This window comes from Phalacrocorax carbo, chromosome 1, assembly GCF_963921805.1.
Source record: "Phalacrocorax carbo chromosome 1, bPhaCar2.1, whole genome shotgun sequence".
Lineage (NCBI taxonomy): Eukaryota > Metazoa > Chordata > Aves > Suliformes > Phalacrocoracidae > Phalacrocorax > Phalacrocorax carbo.
The window spans coordinates 34550569-34566941 of NC_087513.1; the positions used below are offsets into that span (position 1 = coordinate 34550569).

The following is a 16373-nucleotide window of genomic DNA, read 5'->3' on the forward strand; positions in this document are numbered from 1 at the left end:
AGAAGGAACCAATGTGACATCACAACAAAATTTTTTACATTGTATTTTTTTCCGCTTAGGAATTGGAAAAATAATTCCTGTATATTTGTGTCTGTTGTGGTGGAGTGTAGTGCCACTCTTAAGTCATGTTCAGTACTCTAAAGTACTGAGATCATGGATCATGATCTTGGATTATGGAAGAAATACCATTATTATAAATCTGGAAGCTGTTGTTTACCAACTACTTATATGGTCATTGCACTTCAGTGGTGGCTCTGGCTTTGGCATTCCCTGCTTCGCTTTGGTAAACTGTGGTACAATCCGTAGGCTGCTTAGTGCATGTTTGTGACTAGCCTTAGCTGGATGCATCCTTGCTTACAAACACAGGAGAAACTGTACCAGTGAAAGTCATGGAGTTGAAGTGCTTCATTCAGGAGAACAAAAATTGTTTCAGCAAGTTTTTTTTTCTTACTCTCATTCTCCACAGCCTCTAGGACAGCACCACATGTCGCTCCACCACCAGGAATAGTAGAAATAGACAGCGAGAAATTTGCATGTCAGTGGTAAGTGTATAGTTCTATTCAAACACTTTGATGAAGAAGAAAAACAAAGAAAAATGCCTGTATTCATGTGTCACAGAATTTTCTAGCTTGCTTCTATTTACTATTAGACTAATTTTTCTGAAAAGTATAAAGCAAAACCATTCTGCCGTTCCTTTGAAGACGTACGGAAGAAAAAGCTCAACCAGAATGTTGAGTCTTTGACAGCTGATACTTGAAATTAGATGTTTTCTCTTTTAGAATAGAATTTAACTATGATCTTGATTTTATTTTTTTTTTAAATTGTCAGGCAGCATTACCTGTTTCATGAGTGTTTTCATGGGGTAATGTGTGGCAATATTACTGCACCCATATAAAAGTAATTCTCAAATTATGAAGCCAGGCCCTGCAAAACTCTTGTGTGATCATTGTGAACCTCAAGCAAGTTAAAGAAGTTCAAAGCCTTTTCCATCCAAATTCTCTTGCTTTCAGCTAATACTGTTGTTATCAGATCTTTAGTGGAAAAACTATTCCACCTGTGGTTTTTATGCAGACTGAGGGCGATCTTTCTGAACTATTGCACTTATATAAAACTATTAACAGTCTACATATTCATATTAATCTCTTCTTGATGGGACCTTTCCACCTCTGTTTCTCCACAACTCATATGTTCATCAGTTGTCTTACTGATCAGATAAGGGCCTTCAAGATAAAGTGGGTAGAAGTTGCCAAAGCCTAGTGCTTTATGTCATGATTTAGTTTTACTTATAGTTCCAGCAAAACTTTTAATTGTATGGGGGAGAAGTTGCAGATTCTTGTTGATCAGCTGATGTTGTTCCCATGCTTCTGTTTGCACACTGCAAAGTATTATTAATGTGCACTGCTGAAAGACTGGAAAATTTCATATTTAGACGTTTAAACAGGGATACCTGGGGCTGGAATCACCACAGCTCAATTTAGTGATCTGCAAGTTGGTCTCTAGCCAAAGCTAGTTTTCTAGCCTGCCTTTTTAATTAATGGAGTAGGAGATTTCCCCTAGTTCACCTGCCTAGTTTCTGATAAGATATAAATTACCTTCTGGTGCCACCTTCTCTCTATTGATTATAGAGTACTAGACATCTAGCTTTCAGTAGTAAAGTTGTAGGCAAGGTGAATTTTGCACTCTGTATAAACTGTAAAATGGAAGTTTTGACTGTTAAAATAAGTATAGGTAGGTACCATGCTGCAGCTGTGTGATACCATCAGATGACAGAAAATAATGAAGCAAACCACAGAGCATTATGTCAGGAAGATTTGGAATGTCTGCGTTGTTTTTGATTCTGTGTGCTTCTGCAGCTGTCAGTGTTGAACACTATTATTTTGTATTTGATTTTTTACTGGTTAGTCTTGGGTAGATCTAGCTAGTGAAAAACAAAAATTAACATCTACTCCTGAAAATTCTCCTTAAATGCTAACTGTGCTGCTGGGGAAAAAAAAACACCTAATTGAGAGCAAAGTAGTAGCCTCTTTCAAGCATTTTCATCAATGCTAACATAGTGTCATGCATTCATGTAAATTTTCACAGTATGTTTTAGTCATTGTGTTGTTTCCTATTGAGAGAAATGGGAAAATGGGTAAACTATAACAGTAGAATTTAGAAAAGTTACTATGTCTTGGAAGCAGCAGAAGGAGAAGGTATTCAAACTGACCTTCCTGGATATATTATTAGCCAGCTTAGCCCAAGTAGGAGTACTTGTAAGGTAAGTGCATGTGACAGTAAAGTGCTAATCACAGATCCCGTTTCACCATTATAAGTTCTGAATATCTTCAGTTCGCAGGTACCAGTGAATAGTGTGTCAGCCTAATGTGATAAACCTGACTGGACAGTCATTTGTCTGATATGCCAAATTTAATTAATACCTAGACTTTGTTATACAGCGTGAACTCAATTTTTGTAATAATGAAATTGTAACTCAACTCAGGAGAAATGGCATTATACTTACTTGTTATGGGTTATGAGAGAACACAATTTAGAGAATGTAATAATTTGCTTTTTCTCTTTTGAAGCATCTAGTTATATTGGGAGTGTGGGACTCTACAAAGGAGAATACAGTGTAGTTTTCCAAAGTGTTAGCACCATATAGTAAATGTTGACAACTTAAAAAATATTTTTATTCTCTCTGAGCTTATATTGTGGTACTGGTATTTGAGCATTGTGTGAGAGTTGTTACTTACCTCCATTTTCTGCTGGGGATGAACCCTTCCCATGTCTCCGGGTTGGAATAATGGATCTGAAAGAAATAAAATTAAACTGATAAAAAATGTTTCCTTCTCCCACAGCTTCCTGGTTAGGGGTTGGATGGTCTGTGTGCTTGTGGAGAGTCTGTAGGAGCTACAAATACTTTCTCTCCCTGGAAACTGGTTGTTAGGCAGAACAGAGGTTGTTCAAAGATTATATTGATGTCTTGTGTAGTGTGGGACTCCAGGAATTAATGTTTGTGTGCGTACTCTCTTAAAATACCAGTCCCCTGCCTTCTGCTTCCCCACCCCTATCAGAATGACAGGGTTGAGATTGTTATTCTGTCTCTGGTTTTACTTGTATTTTAAAGTAAGGCTGCATTAGCAGATCAGTTAACAAAATATTGTTTTTGATACCAACATTGACTTTTGGTAGAAATTTGTTGATGAAGAATTAGCTAGCATACAGTCCATTTTTTCACTAAAGTAGAATCATTAAGAATAAGAATAGAGCTGTGGGGAGGAGACATTGCCAAACAATGCATTCTTTTTTGGTTTGGTTTCTGAATATACAACAAAAAAGGCTTACGTAGGGACTATTTCACATGTTACACATGTAAATAAGATATTGCATGTAAAACTGACTGCATGTGTTAGGGGTCTTACGTATTGAATCATAAGCAGCGAGAAGGAGAAAGTATGGAACAGTCATTTGACAAGACAATATACTAAAAGGCTATTCTCCATGTTGCTATCAGGTCTCAAAAGTCTCTGTGATACAGACAGAAGTGTTTTAACAACCCTTTTAAAAGTACTCTCTTTATATTTTGCTTCATAGTTTTTATTTTTTCATCCTCAGGTTGAATGCACATTTTGAGGTGAACCTTGATTGCTCAGTTTCTCGAGCAGAAATGTACTCTGAATACCTCTCTACCTGTAGTAAATTAGCTCGAGGTGGAATACTGACATCAACTGGATTTTATAAATGTCTGCGGTAAGGCAAAAATTTCATGCAACAATAAGCAATTGTACGTGCTCAATACTAACCTGTAGCTTTAGATTTCTTTGAGGAAAGATCTACCGTGTTGAGTTTGAAAGACATCCAGTTTTGGAATTTTAATTGAAACTAATTTTTAGAGTTTGTTTAACTTTATTTCATTCTATTTCAGGATCTTTGATAGGGTTCCTTCTCTGTTTACGGTCCTTTTAATTCTTTTGAAGGAGTTTTTGGAGGTATTTTGGTTTTCCCTTAAGTTGTGTGAGATGTTGGCCAACCATCTGGTGGACCTCTTAGTCCTCAGTGATGAATACTCAAATTGTCTATTGGAGAATCCTGCTGTATTGCAAAGATGCAGGCATTAGTGCAGTTACCTGCACACAAGAGCAGTTAAAAGAAAAGCATTGTAAGAGGATTAAGTTATTGTGTTTATCAACATAGATTTATGTTGTGTTTGGCAGAACTGTCTTTCCAAATCATACAGTGAAGAGAGTAGAAGATCCAAGTAACAATGGTCAAGCACATATACATGTGGTAGGAGTGAAAAGGAGAGCTATACCACTTCCCATTCAGATGTACTATCAGCAGCAACCAACTTCGTCTACCCCAGTTGTCCGGGTTGATTCAATTCCTGATGTGTCTTCGTCTCCTTCGCCAGCAGGTTTTTAAATTAATTGAATATCCAGTATTTTGCATTGATTCTGAAATGACAATAGAAGACAAAAGTTTCTGAAAATAGTTTGAAGGTGTTAGAAGTCGGGGCCACGTCTTTTAACTGATTTTATTCAATAATGTTAAGGAAAAGTATTGCAGTATGTACTTGCATGCTGTTCTCGTATTTGAGGTGTAACCCGTACACTTGTTAGTCAGCAGACAAGACATTGTTGCTGCATCGTTAATTCAGATGCAGTATTGCTGAGAAGAGAAACTGCTTCAAATAGAATTACAAATTCAAGCCTTGGATTTTAAAATATTTGTTACGTTAATGTGTTTTGAAATAATTTTTGCTTCCAAACTTTTACTGTGTTTATTTCAACAGGAATCCCGCATGGGCTACCAAGCGTAGGAAATCACTACCAGAGGACCCCTATTAACCAGTCTTCAACTTTGACAGCAACACAGATGTCTTTTCCAATTCAAGGTGTTCATACTGTGGCACAGACTGTTTCTAGAATTCCACAAAATCCTTCGGTTCATACACAGCAGCAACAAAATGCTCCAGTGACTGTTATACAGAATAAAGGTCCAATACCGTGTGAAGTAGTGAAGGCCACAGTAATACAGAGCTCTGTTCCCCAGTCTGCAGTTCCTGTTACTATTGCTGTAGGAGGAGCACCGCAAGCTTCTAATCAAAATCACAGCACTACAGGACCACAGCCGTCTGTCACTGTTGTTAGTTCTCAGACGTTGCTTCACCACCAACCTGTAATTCAACAGCAGTCTCCACTGCATGCAGTGGTACCAGGACAGATACCTTCAGGCACTCCTGTTACAGTAATTCAGCAAGCTGTACCTCAGGGTCATATATTTGGCAGAGTACAAAACATACCAGCATGCAGTTCAGCAGTTTCACAGGGTCAACAGCTAATCAGCACATCATCACAACCTGGGCAGACATCATCTCAGCAGTCCTCTATTGGCAACCAGCAACAAGATACAGTCATCATAGCACCACAGCAGTACGTCACAACCTCTGCATCTAACATGGTTTCTGCCACCACAGTTCAAAATTTCCAAGTAGCAGCGGGACAGGTGGTTACAATCGCAGGTGTCCAGAACCCACCAACATCTAGGGTAGGGTTTCAGAATATTGCACCAAAGCCTCTGCCGTCTCAGCAAGTCCCACCTGCTGTGGTACAGCAGCCTATGCAGCCACAGCAGCAGCCTCCACCACCATCCCAGCAAAGTGTAGTGATTGTAAGCCAGCCAGCTCAGCAAGGTCAGACGTATGCACCAGCCATTCATCAAATAGTGCTTGCTAATCCAGCTTCTATTCCCACTGGTCAAACTGTCCAGTTGACTGGACAGCCAAGCATTACTCCATCTTCCTCACCATCCCCAGGTCCGGTTACAAATAATCAAGTCCCTACAGTTATGTCATCTTCATCTACCACTCCTCAGTCACAAGGACCCCCTCCTACTGTCAGCCAGATGCTTTCTGTAAAGAGGCAGCAGCAGCAGCAACATTCACCAGCATCATCGCAGCAGCAGGTACAGGTACAACAGCCGATACAAATGCAGGTTCAGTCACAACAAGCTAATACAGGAGTTGGCCAGCCTAACTCCAGTGAGTCTAGTCTGATAAAACAACTGCTTCTTCCGAAAAGAGGCCCCTCAACTCCAGGGGGGAAGCTTATCCTCCCAGCTCCACAGATTCCTCCACCTAACAATGCAAGAGCTCCTAGCCCTCAGGTGGTTTATCAGATGGCCAATAACCAGGCACCAGGTTTTGGAGTTCAAGGACAGTCTCCAGCTCAGCAGCTGCTAGTTGGACAGCAAAATGTTCAGCTGGTCCCGGGTGCAATCCAACCCCAAGGGGCAGTACAAACAGTACCCATTTCGAATTTACAGATATTGCCAGGCCAGTTGATCTCAAACAGCCCAGCAACTATTTTCCAAGGGACTGGTGGCAACCAGGTTACGATAACAGTTGTGCCAAATACGAGTTTCGCTACTGCAACTGTGAGTCAGGGAAATGCAGCTCAAATCATTGCTCCAGCAGGAATTGCAGTGAGTGGAGCACAGACAGGAGTTGGGCTACAGGTGCAAACACTTCCAGCTACTCAAGCACCTTCAGCTGGACAATCACCGTGTGCTGCTGCTCCCCCATTCAAAGGTGATAAAATAATTTGCCAAAAGGAGGAAGAAGCTAAGGAAGCAACAGGCTTACACATTCATGAACGTAAAATTGAAGTTATGGAGAATCCTTCCTGCCGAAGAGGAGCTGCAAGCACCAGCAATGGGGATGCAAAAGAAAATGAAATGCAGGTGGGAAGTCTTTTAAATGGGAGAAAGTATAGTGACTCCAGTCTACCTCCTTCTAACTCAGGGAAAACTCAGAATGAGGCCAATCAGTGCTCACAAGTCAGTAATGGGCCATCATTAGAAATGGGTGAGAACGGAGCTCCTGGAAAGCAGAACTTTGAACAAATGGACACACAGGAAATTAAAAGTGATTTGAAGAAGCCCCTAGTTAATGGAATCTGTGATTTTGATAAAGGAGATGGTTCTCATTTGAGCAAAAACATTCCAAATCACAAAACTTCCAATCATGTAGGAAATGGTGAGATATCTTCAGTGGAACAACAAGGGAATTTGGATGCCACGCAGCAAGATACTGCCAAAGGTGATCAAGGGGAAAGAATTTCTAATGGGCCTGTATTAACTTTGAGTAGTTCACCTGTTGTAAGCGGTACACAGGAGGCTGCGAAACTGTTAACCCAGCAACTTAGTGGTACCAACACTGATTTACCTAATGGACCTCTAGCTTCAAGTTTGAATTCAGATGTGCCTCAGCAACGCCCAAGTGTAGTTGTCTCACCACAATCTACAGCCTCTGTTATACAGGGGCATCAAATCATAGCAGTTCCACACTCAGGACCTAGAGTGTCCCAGTCTACCCTGTCATCCGAAGTTCGGTCTACTAATGGCACAGCAGAATGCAAAACTGTAAAGAGGCCAGCAGAGGATAATGACAGGGAAACTGTTCCAGGAATTCCAAATAAAGTAGGAGTTAGAATTGTTACAATCAGTGACCCCAACAATGCTGGTTGCAGCGCAACTATGGTTGCTGTGCCAGCTGGAGCGGATCCAAGCACTGTAGCGAAAGTAGCAATAGAAAGTGCTGTTCAACAAAAGCAGCAGCATCCAACCACGTATATACAAAGCATGGTCACACAGGTATGTTGCAGTGTTCTTTTTACGTTTATTCCAACTGTGATTCTGACTAATGCTGTGAAATAATCCGGGTGAAAATGTAAACTCAGTCGATATCTCTTGCATAGTATTTAAAATATTCAGAAAATTATGGTTTCTGTTGTTTCCCAGGCTAAAGTTCTGATAGTTTGCATACTTTGGTGTCAGTAACAGTAGTGGAATTTAAAATTGTTTGTAGTGTGATAATATACAGTAAGGAAAGAACTTGTGCTCACTGATTTCATCCTTAAAGGATTAACTGTTCTGAAAACAACAATGATTTGTTGTATTGTCTTGTAAAAATGTCAGAATTGTTCTGCATTTTATTCTTGGTCCTTATTGTTTATGGAGGGGTGAATATGCCTTTTTGCACATTGATCACCGCAACTGCTTCTGGCTTGCAGTGAGTTGAAGGCCTTGCATTTAAAGGTGATCTTGAAAGGCCCACTTCGGGTGTTCGCTACAGTCAGGAGAAAGTATTGTTTTGTAAATTTGTAGAAATAGTTATGTTTGTTTATTGCAAAATATTTGTAATGTTTATTTTATCATACAATACGCATTGGGGTTTTTTCCTGTTTGACACTTCGGAGAGGGCTGTTTGGTTTTCTTTTTTCTCTCTCTTTTCTTTTTTTTTTTTTTTTAAACCATTACCATTTGGAAGTGGTTACTCTGTAACACGTTACTAGAAATGAGGTATGGCTATCAGCTCTGTGAGCAATAATAAGTACAGATAGTCGTGTTTAAGATTATTCCAGTCTCTAGAATTTATTTTAGCTTTGTACAAGGACAGAAAATCCCTCTCCAGAAAACGTTCCTAACCTGAATAAGAGCAAAAAGAGTGGAATAGTAGGTCTGGCAGTCACAGAGTTCTGACAGACTGTGGAGAGGAGAAATGAAATCTTGAGTGCATGTTAGTGCATTTTGACCTTGAGGTAAGACAGGTCTTTTATTTCTTACCTGCTGTTTTTGTTTGGGGGTTTTTGTTGTTTTTATATGATTTTTGTTGGTTTTTGATGGGGTAGCAGGTATAGACCTTATGGACTTAAACAGAGCTAGAACTCAAAAATCAACAAGTGATGGCTGGTGCTGCTTCTTTTTTTGTGTCAAGTTAGGTTTCTATTGAAAGCTCTTTTGACTTTCCTTCATCTCATTGTCAGAAATCAGGACTAACAGTTAACAAGTTTTCATCATCTTTGTTTCCTTTTTTCTGTTAACTGTCACACCACACAGAGTTATGTTTTTAAAATGTCTTCAAATTCACGTGTGATTTGCACTTAGGTTTTATCAGAGAAAGATCTATATTTTTCAGATGTTCTTCATCTGTGTTCTTACTATAAATGAATTGACCAAAATGAAAGTGTCTTTTGGCAATACAGGGAGAATGAACTAGATTTTTCTGTAGCGTGGGTGAAAAAAAAGCAAGTTGTGCCTTGCATGGCTCACTTACAGTGAGTGTCCTTAGCTGTTACAGTCTGAATTTCTATTATAGCTTTGCTAAGGATTTGGCTGAAGTAAAAAATGGTACAGAATGGAATAAATATTATCTGTGCTTATTTATTCCCTGCAGATGTGGCTGACGGGAATTTTCAGTTGTCTGAAACAGCTATCAGACTTTCAGATTTTTGAGAAGAGGGGAGTAATACAGTTAACTATTTAATTTGTATTGGATTAGCTGTTCTATCGTGATAATAGAGGAAAAAAAGAGAATATTTTCTGTCCTGATAATGTCTTTTTTACACTCTCACTAGCATCGCTGTCGTTAATAGTTCCTACGTTTTCCATTACCTGTACAAACAGAAATGCTACCAGCTGGGTATGCCATTCAGTGCAGATCATAATAACTTGGTTTAGTGTCTGCTTCTATGGAGGTTGGCTCATTTTCCTGCCTGTAGGATGCCCTTGCTTTCTTCAGAATTTAAAGGAACGTGGGAGAAAAGGAGTTCATCAGTTTTGATCTTGGTGAACAATGTAATTTGTTAGCTAATTGCCTTAACCATTACATATGGCTGTTTATGAATCATGTCTATCATGTTAATGCTAAGTACTGACTTACAATAGAACCCACTTTATAGTACTCTGTTCAGATATAGTGAACATCATAGTTTGGCTTAAGACTCTTAAGGATCTTTACCACTACTTTAAAATTAATTTGTTGGACTATAAACAGTACCAAAGTCATTCTGGCCAGCTCTTCTCCCACACCCCCTGCCCCTTCCCAAAGCTGCTGAGCAGCCGCAGTAGTCAGTTTTGTTGGAAAAGCAGATGTTAAGTATTTCCAATATTGAGTCTGCTTTTAGGAGTATCTTTTAAGACATCCAGGAATACTAAGATGTAGCCAAATTCTCTTGAACTTGGTTTGAGTTTTAATGATGACTTTTTTTGAGGTTAGGCCCTGTATAATCCCCTATTTTCTTCCTCCCATTTTGAAAGTTGTTTTTATATGATAAGCAGCTTTCTTGTCCCTGACTTTTTGAAAGGCCACAGCTAAGGAACGCTGTTTTCACTTGATCATCTGCACTGTTTTGTCCTCTCTGCAGTATCTAATGTATACTGGGTGTCTTGCAGAAGAAACAGGAGAACATGGGTCTTTTTGTGGGCAGTGTGAAATTTATTGTAAATAGAACCCAATGGAGAAAAATGGTGAAGGACAGGGAATAAAGGGGTATATTAGCTATGGCAAAATTACATAGCTGCTGAAGCTGTTAGCGTGTGATTTCCTGTTTGCTTGTCACTTAAAATTTTATTTTAAACCAGAGCTTGTATTTCAGAGAAGTGAAAAAGGGATTGAGGAAGAATATGTGTAATAAAAATACAACGCAATAGGAAGGCTGGAAAAGGACATGTAGAGGATAGAAAGAGGGAGGAGAGTATTGCTTATGCAACTACAGCAGGATTAGTTGTCATGAACTGCAGAGAGGAGAAAAGGAAGATATTTGAGCTGAAGATAAGGAAGGACAAGCAAACACGGAAGGGAAGGGAGCAGCAAAGTGAAAACCAAGGAAAGCAATAAAAAGAGTGAAATAATTCTTAAGGGAGTGTAAAAGTTAGAGATTTGTTTCATGTTATGAATGGTAGTTTGAAATGGGCTGGTACTATATGCTTGGCGGGGGAAATGTTGACTTAAATGTCCTACTAAAATAATGAAAAATAACATACTTGCTGTTTATGGGACAGCCCATGTTGTGCTATCAAAATCCAGTTAGACAAGTACAGGTATCTTCTGTATATACTCTGTGATTTTTCCATGTGAATTGTACACCTCAGCAGAATTCTGAAAAATACGTATAAACCGACTTTAAAGATTTTTTTTTTGTATTTTTATACATAAATTGGGCTGTGGGTATATGGATTATGTCAGAAGAGGAACATATGATACACACAGTGTCAAAATTCTTTTCTTGCCTTTCCATCTGTGTTTTGTAAGCCCATGAAATGTAGTCTGAGAGGAGACGGAACTGGCATTTCACTTTCTTGGCTTCCTTTTATTTCTGTGATCCTTGCTCCTGGATTATTGCTTTCCTGAGGCATTGTGAAGGACCAGTGGATGAAGAAGAAAAAGAAATGAGCAATTACCTACATTTTATTTGCTTTTCCACTTTTTCTTAGTCCTCTTCAAACGCCTCCAAAACATCTGTTGAACATAACCATGTTGGTTTGTCCCAATTGTTGTGTGTGTTTTGAAGGAATGCTCTGATATCATGCCAAGTTCCTAGAAATGAGCAAATCTGATTTAAATTGCCTTATCTGGCTTTTAAAGTAATCACTTCCCTGCTCATCACTGTCAACCCCTCATAAACAATGCACTTCTCTTAAGGCCGCCCACTTGAAACATGCTTGTGTGGAAATTTAGGTGGCAAAAACTGTGTGAGCATTGCCTTAACTATTTGCTCCTGCTCTCTGTTTATTGGGAAGCTGAGAACTGCCATGCACCAGAAAGCAGGTGTGTAGCCCCAGGAGGTGTAATTCATTCCTTGCCGCAGAGCAAATGAGTTTCTCAGCTGGAAGTACTGAAATACAGAATCTCTATGCTTTTATTGCTCTTTACTTGTGTAGCACACTGTTGCAAGGAGACTTAAACTCTGTAATCTAACAACAAGAAAAGAACATTTATTTTAGTGCCTATCTATCCACCTGATCCCTTCCTCACACCGCTGTATTAATTTTCAGTTTATAAGCTACTTTTTTATATATGTTCATTATCAGGGAGAAGCTAAACATAAATTTTTCAGTAATACCAAACTGTGTATCCTATGGTACTCCAAAAAATATTTTTTACTAATAATTAACTGTTTAATATTGAGTTAAATGTATTTATTGTGGGTGTGCACATGTTAATGGTGGGAGAAAAAATGCAGCATAATGCTTTTAAACTGCATGTGGTTCTATATTTCAACAAGACCCCTGTCATGCAGGGTTGCAGCATGTTCTCCTGCTGATGGCACAATAGGCCTTTTAAATAAAATGGGTAGGTGTCATGCTAAAAGAGAGCTATCCATTAATACATAAGGGGAATGACACCATTCATGAAATGGAGGTGGAGGCCATTTCTCACCCCAAGCCATAGGGTTTGTTATTCCTGCCACGCAGTGAGCTCGTGTGCCCAAATGGAGGAGCTCTTGTCCATAAAAATAAATGAGTATATCTTGTAAACAGTGCGTTCTAGTTAGCAGAAAACTCCTAAATTTATTCTTGGTTTTCATGACTGTGCTGGACTTCTTTTTTTTCTTTTTTTTTTTTTCCTTCTCTCCCTGCTCCTCCACCCACCCCATTATCTCAATCTAAAGTCACCCAGTCTAGCGATAAAATCTCCTTCTGCCTATTAAAAGTAGGCTGTAGTATCTGTTCTGTAAGTAGTCTGTACAGGTATTAAGGGTTTGTATTTATGTAGTTTAAGTGGTCAGCGCAAATCATACTGCCAGGGCGAGATCAACCACATCAATGCAGGAATACATCCAAGAAAGCAGAATCTTAAGAGGATCATCTGTTTTGTTTTATATCTTATCTATAATACCAATGTATAAGGTAGTAACAGATACTACTTTCTGAATCTGTACTTAAGACTAGCTCTTAAAATTTTGCTTGATTTTGAGCACTGTGTCATATTGAAACACTTCACTAAATTATTTTTATATATATATATTTTGTTACTTTATATGCTTGAATTTGTAAATCTTTGAAGACTGCTGTCAAAGAATTTTCATTCCAAATTAATTGGATAAGTGACCAAACAGGTGCCTTCAAAGTAAGCATCAGGGATGTAGTTCAAGGAATGTACTTTGAGAGTAATATAGCCAGCATTGTTAGCCTTGGCTACCCATCACATTTATTTCTGTTGCAACATATTCCCCTTTTCATTGGCCCAGGGAGCAAGATGGAAGATTATTCTTTGAAGCATCCTCACCTGCATTTTAACGGACACTGGCAGGCCCTTGATGAGGCTAATACCTTGTTGATATCTTTTATGTGGTCAATTCAAAAATGTCATTTTTTATCGTGAAGATAAGGCATGACTGTAGTTAAAGGTAACTGGTAAAGTTCAGGTTAATTAAAGATAAAATTAGGATAACTGGAAAAAATTAAGTTCAGTAGAGCTCCACTTTTTACTTTGTAGCTCAAGGAATTCTTTATGCATATATTTGCAGCTCTCTATTGTACAGGAGTTGCAATAGCTGGATAATGAAAAAAGCTGGAACTGCACCTGAGCTAGAACCTACTATGATGGGAAGTCCATTGCAGGGATCCTGATGGCTCACTCTTACCAGGCAGCTCCAGTTCAGCTGGGCTTACTCTAGCTATGATTCAACATTTGACATGTTTCCATGTTGGAAACATGTTTCAGCTCTGATGCCAGGTACGCTTCTGGTAGAAGAAACATGGTGCTAGAAGAGCCTATCTGCTTCCAGTCATGTCCAGCAGAGCTGAGCGTGGCGCAGTCTCCATGCGAGAACAAAATTGACCTGGAAAGCAGAACGACTGCATTTATACACGCTGAACCTGAGCTAATGAAGGCCACAGCTGGTGTCGTGTTTGAGATGTCCTTAATTTGCAGTTCAGGCAAGGAGCCCACAAGTAATGAAACAGTGACTGTAGTTGTTTTTTCTGCTTTCCTTAGTATACGGTCAGTCAGGTTTTACCTCTGTGAGATAAACTGTTGATGGCCAGCAACCCGCGTAACTCAGCCAGCTTTGCATAGAGGATAATGAAGTTACAAAATCCTAACTTCTATTGTCAATACTTTAGATTCTGCATCTGGGCCCAGGCACTGCAAGCTAAGAGACGTGCCTTGAGTCAAGATCTTCCTACCAAGACCCTAGTAATTCACAACAGGGAAAGCAGAAAGGCTCCTGTAAAGCATGTAAAGGAATTCAGAAGTCAAATTCAGCACTTGCTATTTTAGGGGTTGCCATCAGAAACTAGATTAAAGAAAAGAATCAAGTTGTCAGAGAATGGTATTTCTGTGCCTATTTTCAAAAAGTTGCTTCAGACTGCCCTGCGTCTTGTTACCTTTCATGCTGAAGTAATTTCTTTGTGCAGTGTATTAGTTTTGGCTCCTTTAACACCATTTGTTATGTTCTGGGGCACCCAGAGACATGTCAAGCGTGGTTACTAGCAGGTCAGTTTATGTGGAATTAAGTGTCATTTAGAGCAAACTTTGCAGAGTAGCTTAGATCCTTTGAGACAGAAAATCACTAAATATAAATGCATTCTTTGTCAGTGTGTGTATGTAATAGAAATATATATTTAGCTGCTCTGCTTCTGTTAGTGTTTAGTTTCTCAAATTTTTTTATATTTATATCCTGCATAAGGACTTCAGTCCATAAAATGGCACTCAGCGAACTTATGAAAGGGGATACATGATTTTGTTATGTATTTCAAGAAAAGAGGTAGGTGATGCTGCATGAGGTACCTTTCAGTCCCAAGAGCTAGTGAGATCTGATGTGCAAAAGTGCCAAGTGGTGGCAATTGCAAATCATATAATGGAGAGGATATAAGAAGACGCCATGAAATGCTTTCAGGTGTACTAGAGTACTGGGTGTTTGGTTTCTTGAGGAACCTGGGATCATTAAACATTTTTGCTAGAGGAAATTGTATTAAATTTTGATGCCGCAGGGAAATTTTTTTCAATGTTAGTTCTCCCAGAAACACTATTAGGAAAAATGAAATGTCTGTCATAGTTTTTTATGTTAAAGGAATAAATGACCTTACATAATCATTGCATATCTGTATTATAAACTAGGCAGCACACAGAAAGTATTTCTGGGTACGTTTCTGGAGAAAAGTAGTTTAATTTCTGAAAAGCAAAGACTATACCTAATTTTAGTCATGTCCTGTGTATCATGCAGTACTAAATCGATACATAAAGAGAGAGGAGGGGAAAAAAGAAAACAAAAATTAGCAGTATTTTTGATCTCTTGAATGAAGAGAGGAAAGCTTTGAGATGGTCAAGCATAGGACTTATGTTTCTAAAATAAAACCTAGGAAAACAAATGTTACTTCACTTTATCTGTTCATTTTAAAATATAATCAGCAAGGTTAATATGCAACCAATAAACTGGACTTAAAAATACATGGAAGTTCTAACTGCCTAATGCTACAAGTTTGAGCAAAAGTACTCTACTTTGCAGTACAGCAGTAATAAGAGAATTCTAAACAACAACAATAATTCATGAATTTCTTTTCCATTTATCAGCCTTTTTTTTTCCTCACTGGAAAAAAAAAGGTTAGAAAGAAATTGGAGGAGAAACTGAATTTTAACTTCTTGTCTGGAAAATTGTTTCGCTTTCTGTTCAGTTCCATTTTCAGCGTGTAACATTTTGTGTTGTGAATCTCAGATCTCCTTGTTTGAAATAAACAATTTTTTAATGAGATGGTATTAAAACCTTTGAATACCACTAGGAGAGTTTGCCAGAAAAACCCTTGAGAAAATTCATAATTCTGGATTAATTGCAGGGTTTGCTTAGAATGGAGTAAATAATACATGAGCCGCACATTGAATGATGAGAATTAAATGAAATACTGAATTCATTCAGTAAGCTTACTCTTCCTCCAGCACATTAAATGAGACAGAAGTTCTACAGGGATAAAAAGTCACATAAAGACCATCATAACGTATTGATATCAGGATGCCAAGTGAAGATTGCAAAACAAGCTGTACCGCTGACACTCGATGATTTTACTTTCAGCTTCACTTCAAAAATGCCTTGTTAAAGGGACGTTGATCCTAAAAGGCTCCACTTGTGTTTACCTTTTGTTAGAAGATGTAGTGTGAAGATTTATTACCCCATCTGTAAAATAGCTTAGACGTCTTCAGATGAAAATCATTGGAGAATTCAAAGTCATTTGTAGTTATGACTAACGGACTCAAGAGTCCTTTCTTACAGCTTGCCACAGGTACAGATCATAGGTATCATACAATAGTTGTGCTGTGTTTAGGAGTTTCCCTGCATTTTGTCTGATTTTTATCAGGATTTATGCTTGGACATGGGAAGTGTTTTGGTTTTGATGAGGCTTTTTTGCTGTCTTTTGGGTCATGTTCCTAGTGTTGTATGGTCTGTGATAGTTATTAACTCGTTACTTTGTGTGGCTGTTGTCCACAATACCAGTAGAGCAGCAGGAAGAAAACATCCATACACAAATGAAATGCCAGAAGTTGCACTTAACTGTTTCTTTACAGTTAAAATCTAAAGCTACTCCTAACAGAGCTGTAAGGATATAAACAGAGTATT

General features: G+C 38.6%; 1 protein-coding gene across 2 annotated transcripts in view; it reads left to right on the forward strand.

Annotated features, from left to right (window-relative positions):
• ARID2 (AT-rich interaction domain 2) overlaps window positions 1–16373 on the forward strand; it is a 108712-nt gene that overhangs the window by 76772 nt on the left and 15567 nt on the right. For both annotated transcript variants that reach the window (XM_064448265.1, XM_064448272.1), the window contains 4 exons: window positions 467–542; window positions 3595–3729; window positions 4194–4393; window positions 4772–7632. In XM_064448265.1, the coding sequence (XP_064304335.1) occupies window positions 467–542; window positions 3595–3729; window positions 4194–4393; window positions 4772–7632 (3272 nt within the window). The remainder of the gene's footprint in view (window positions 1–466; window positions 543–3594; window positions 3730–4193; window positions 4394–4771; window positions 7633–16373) is intronic.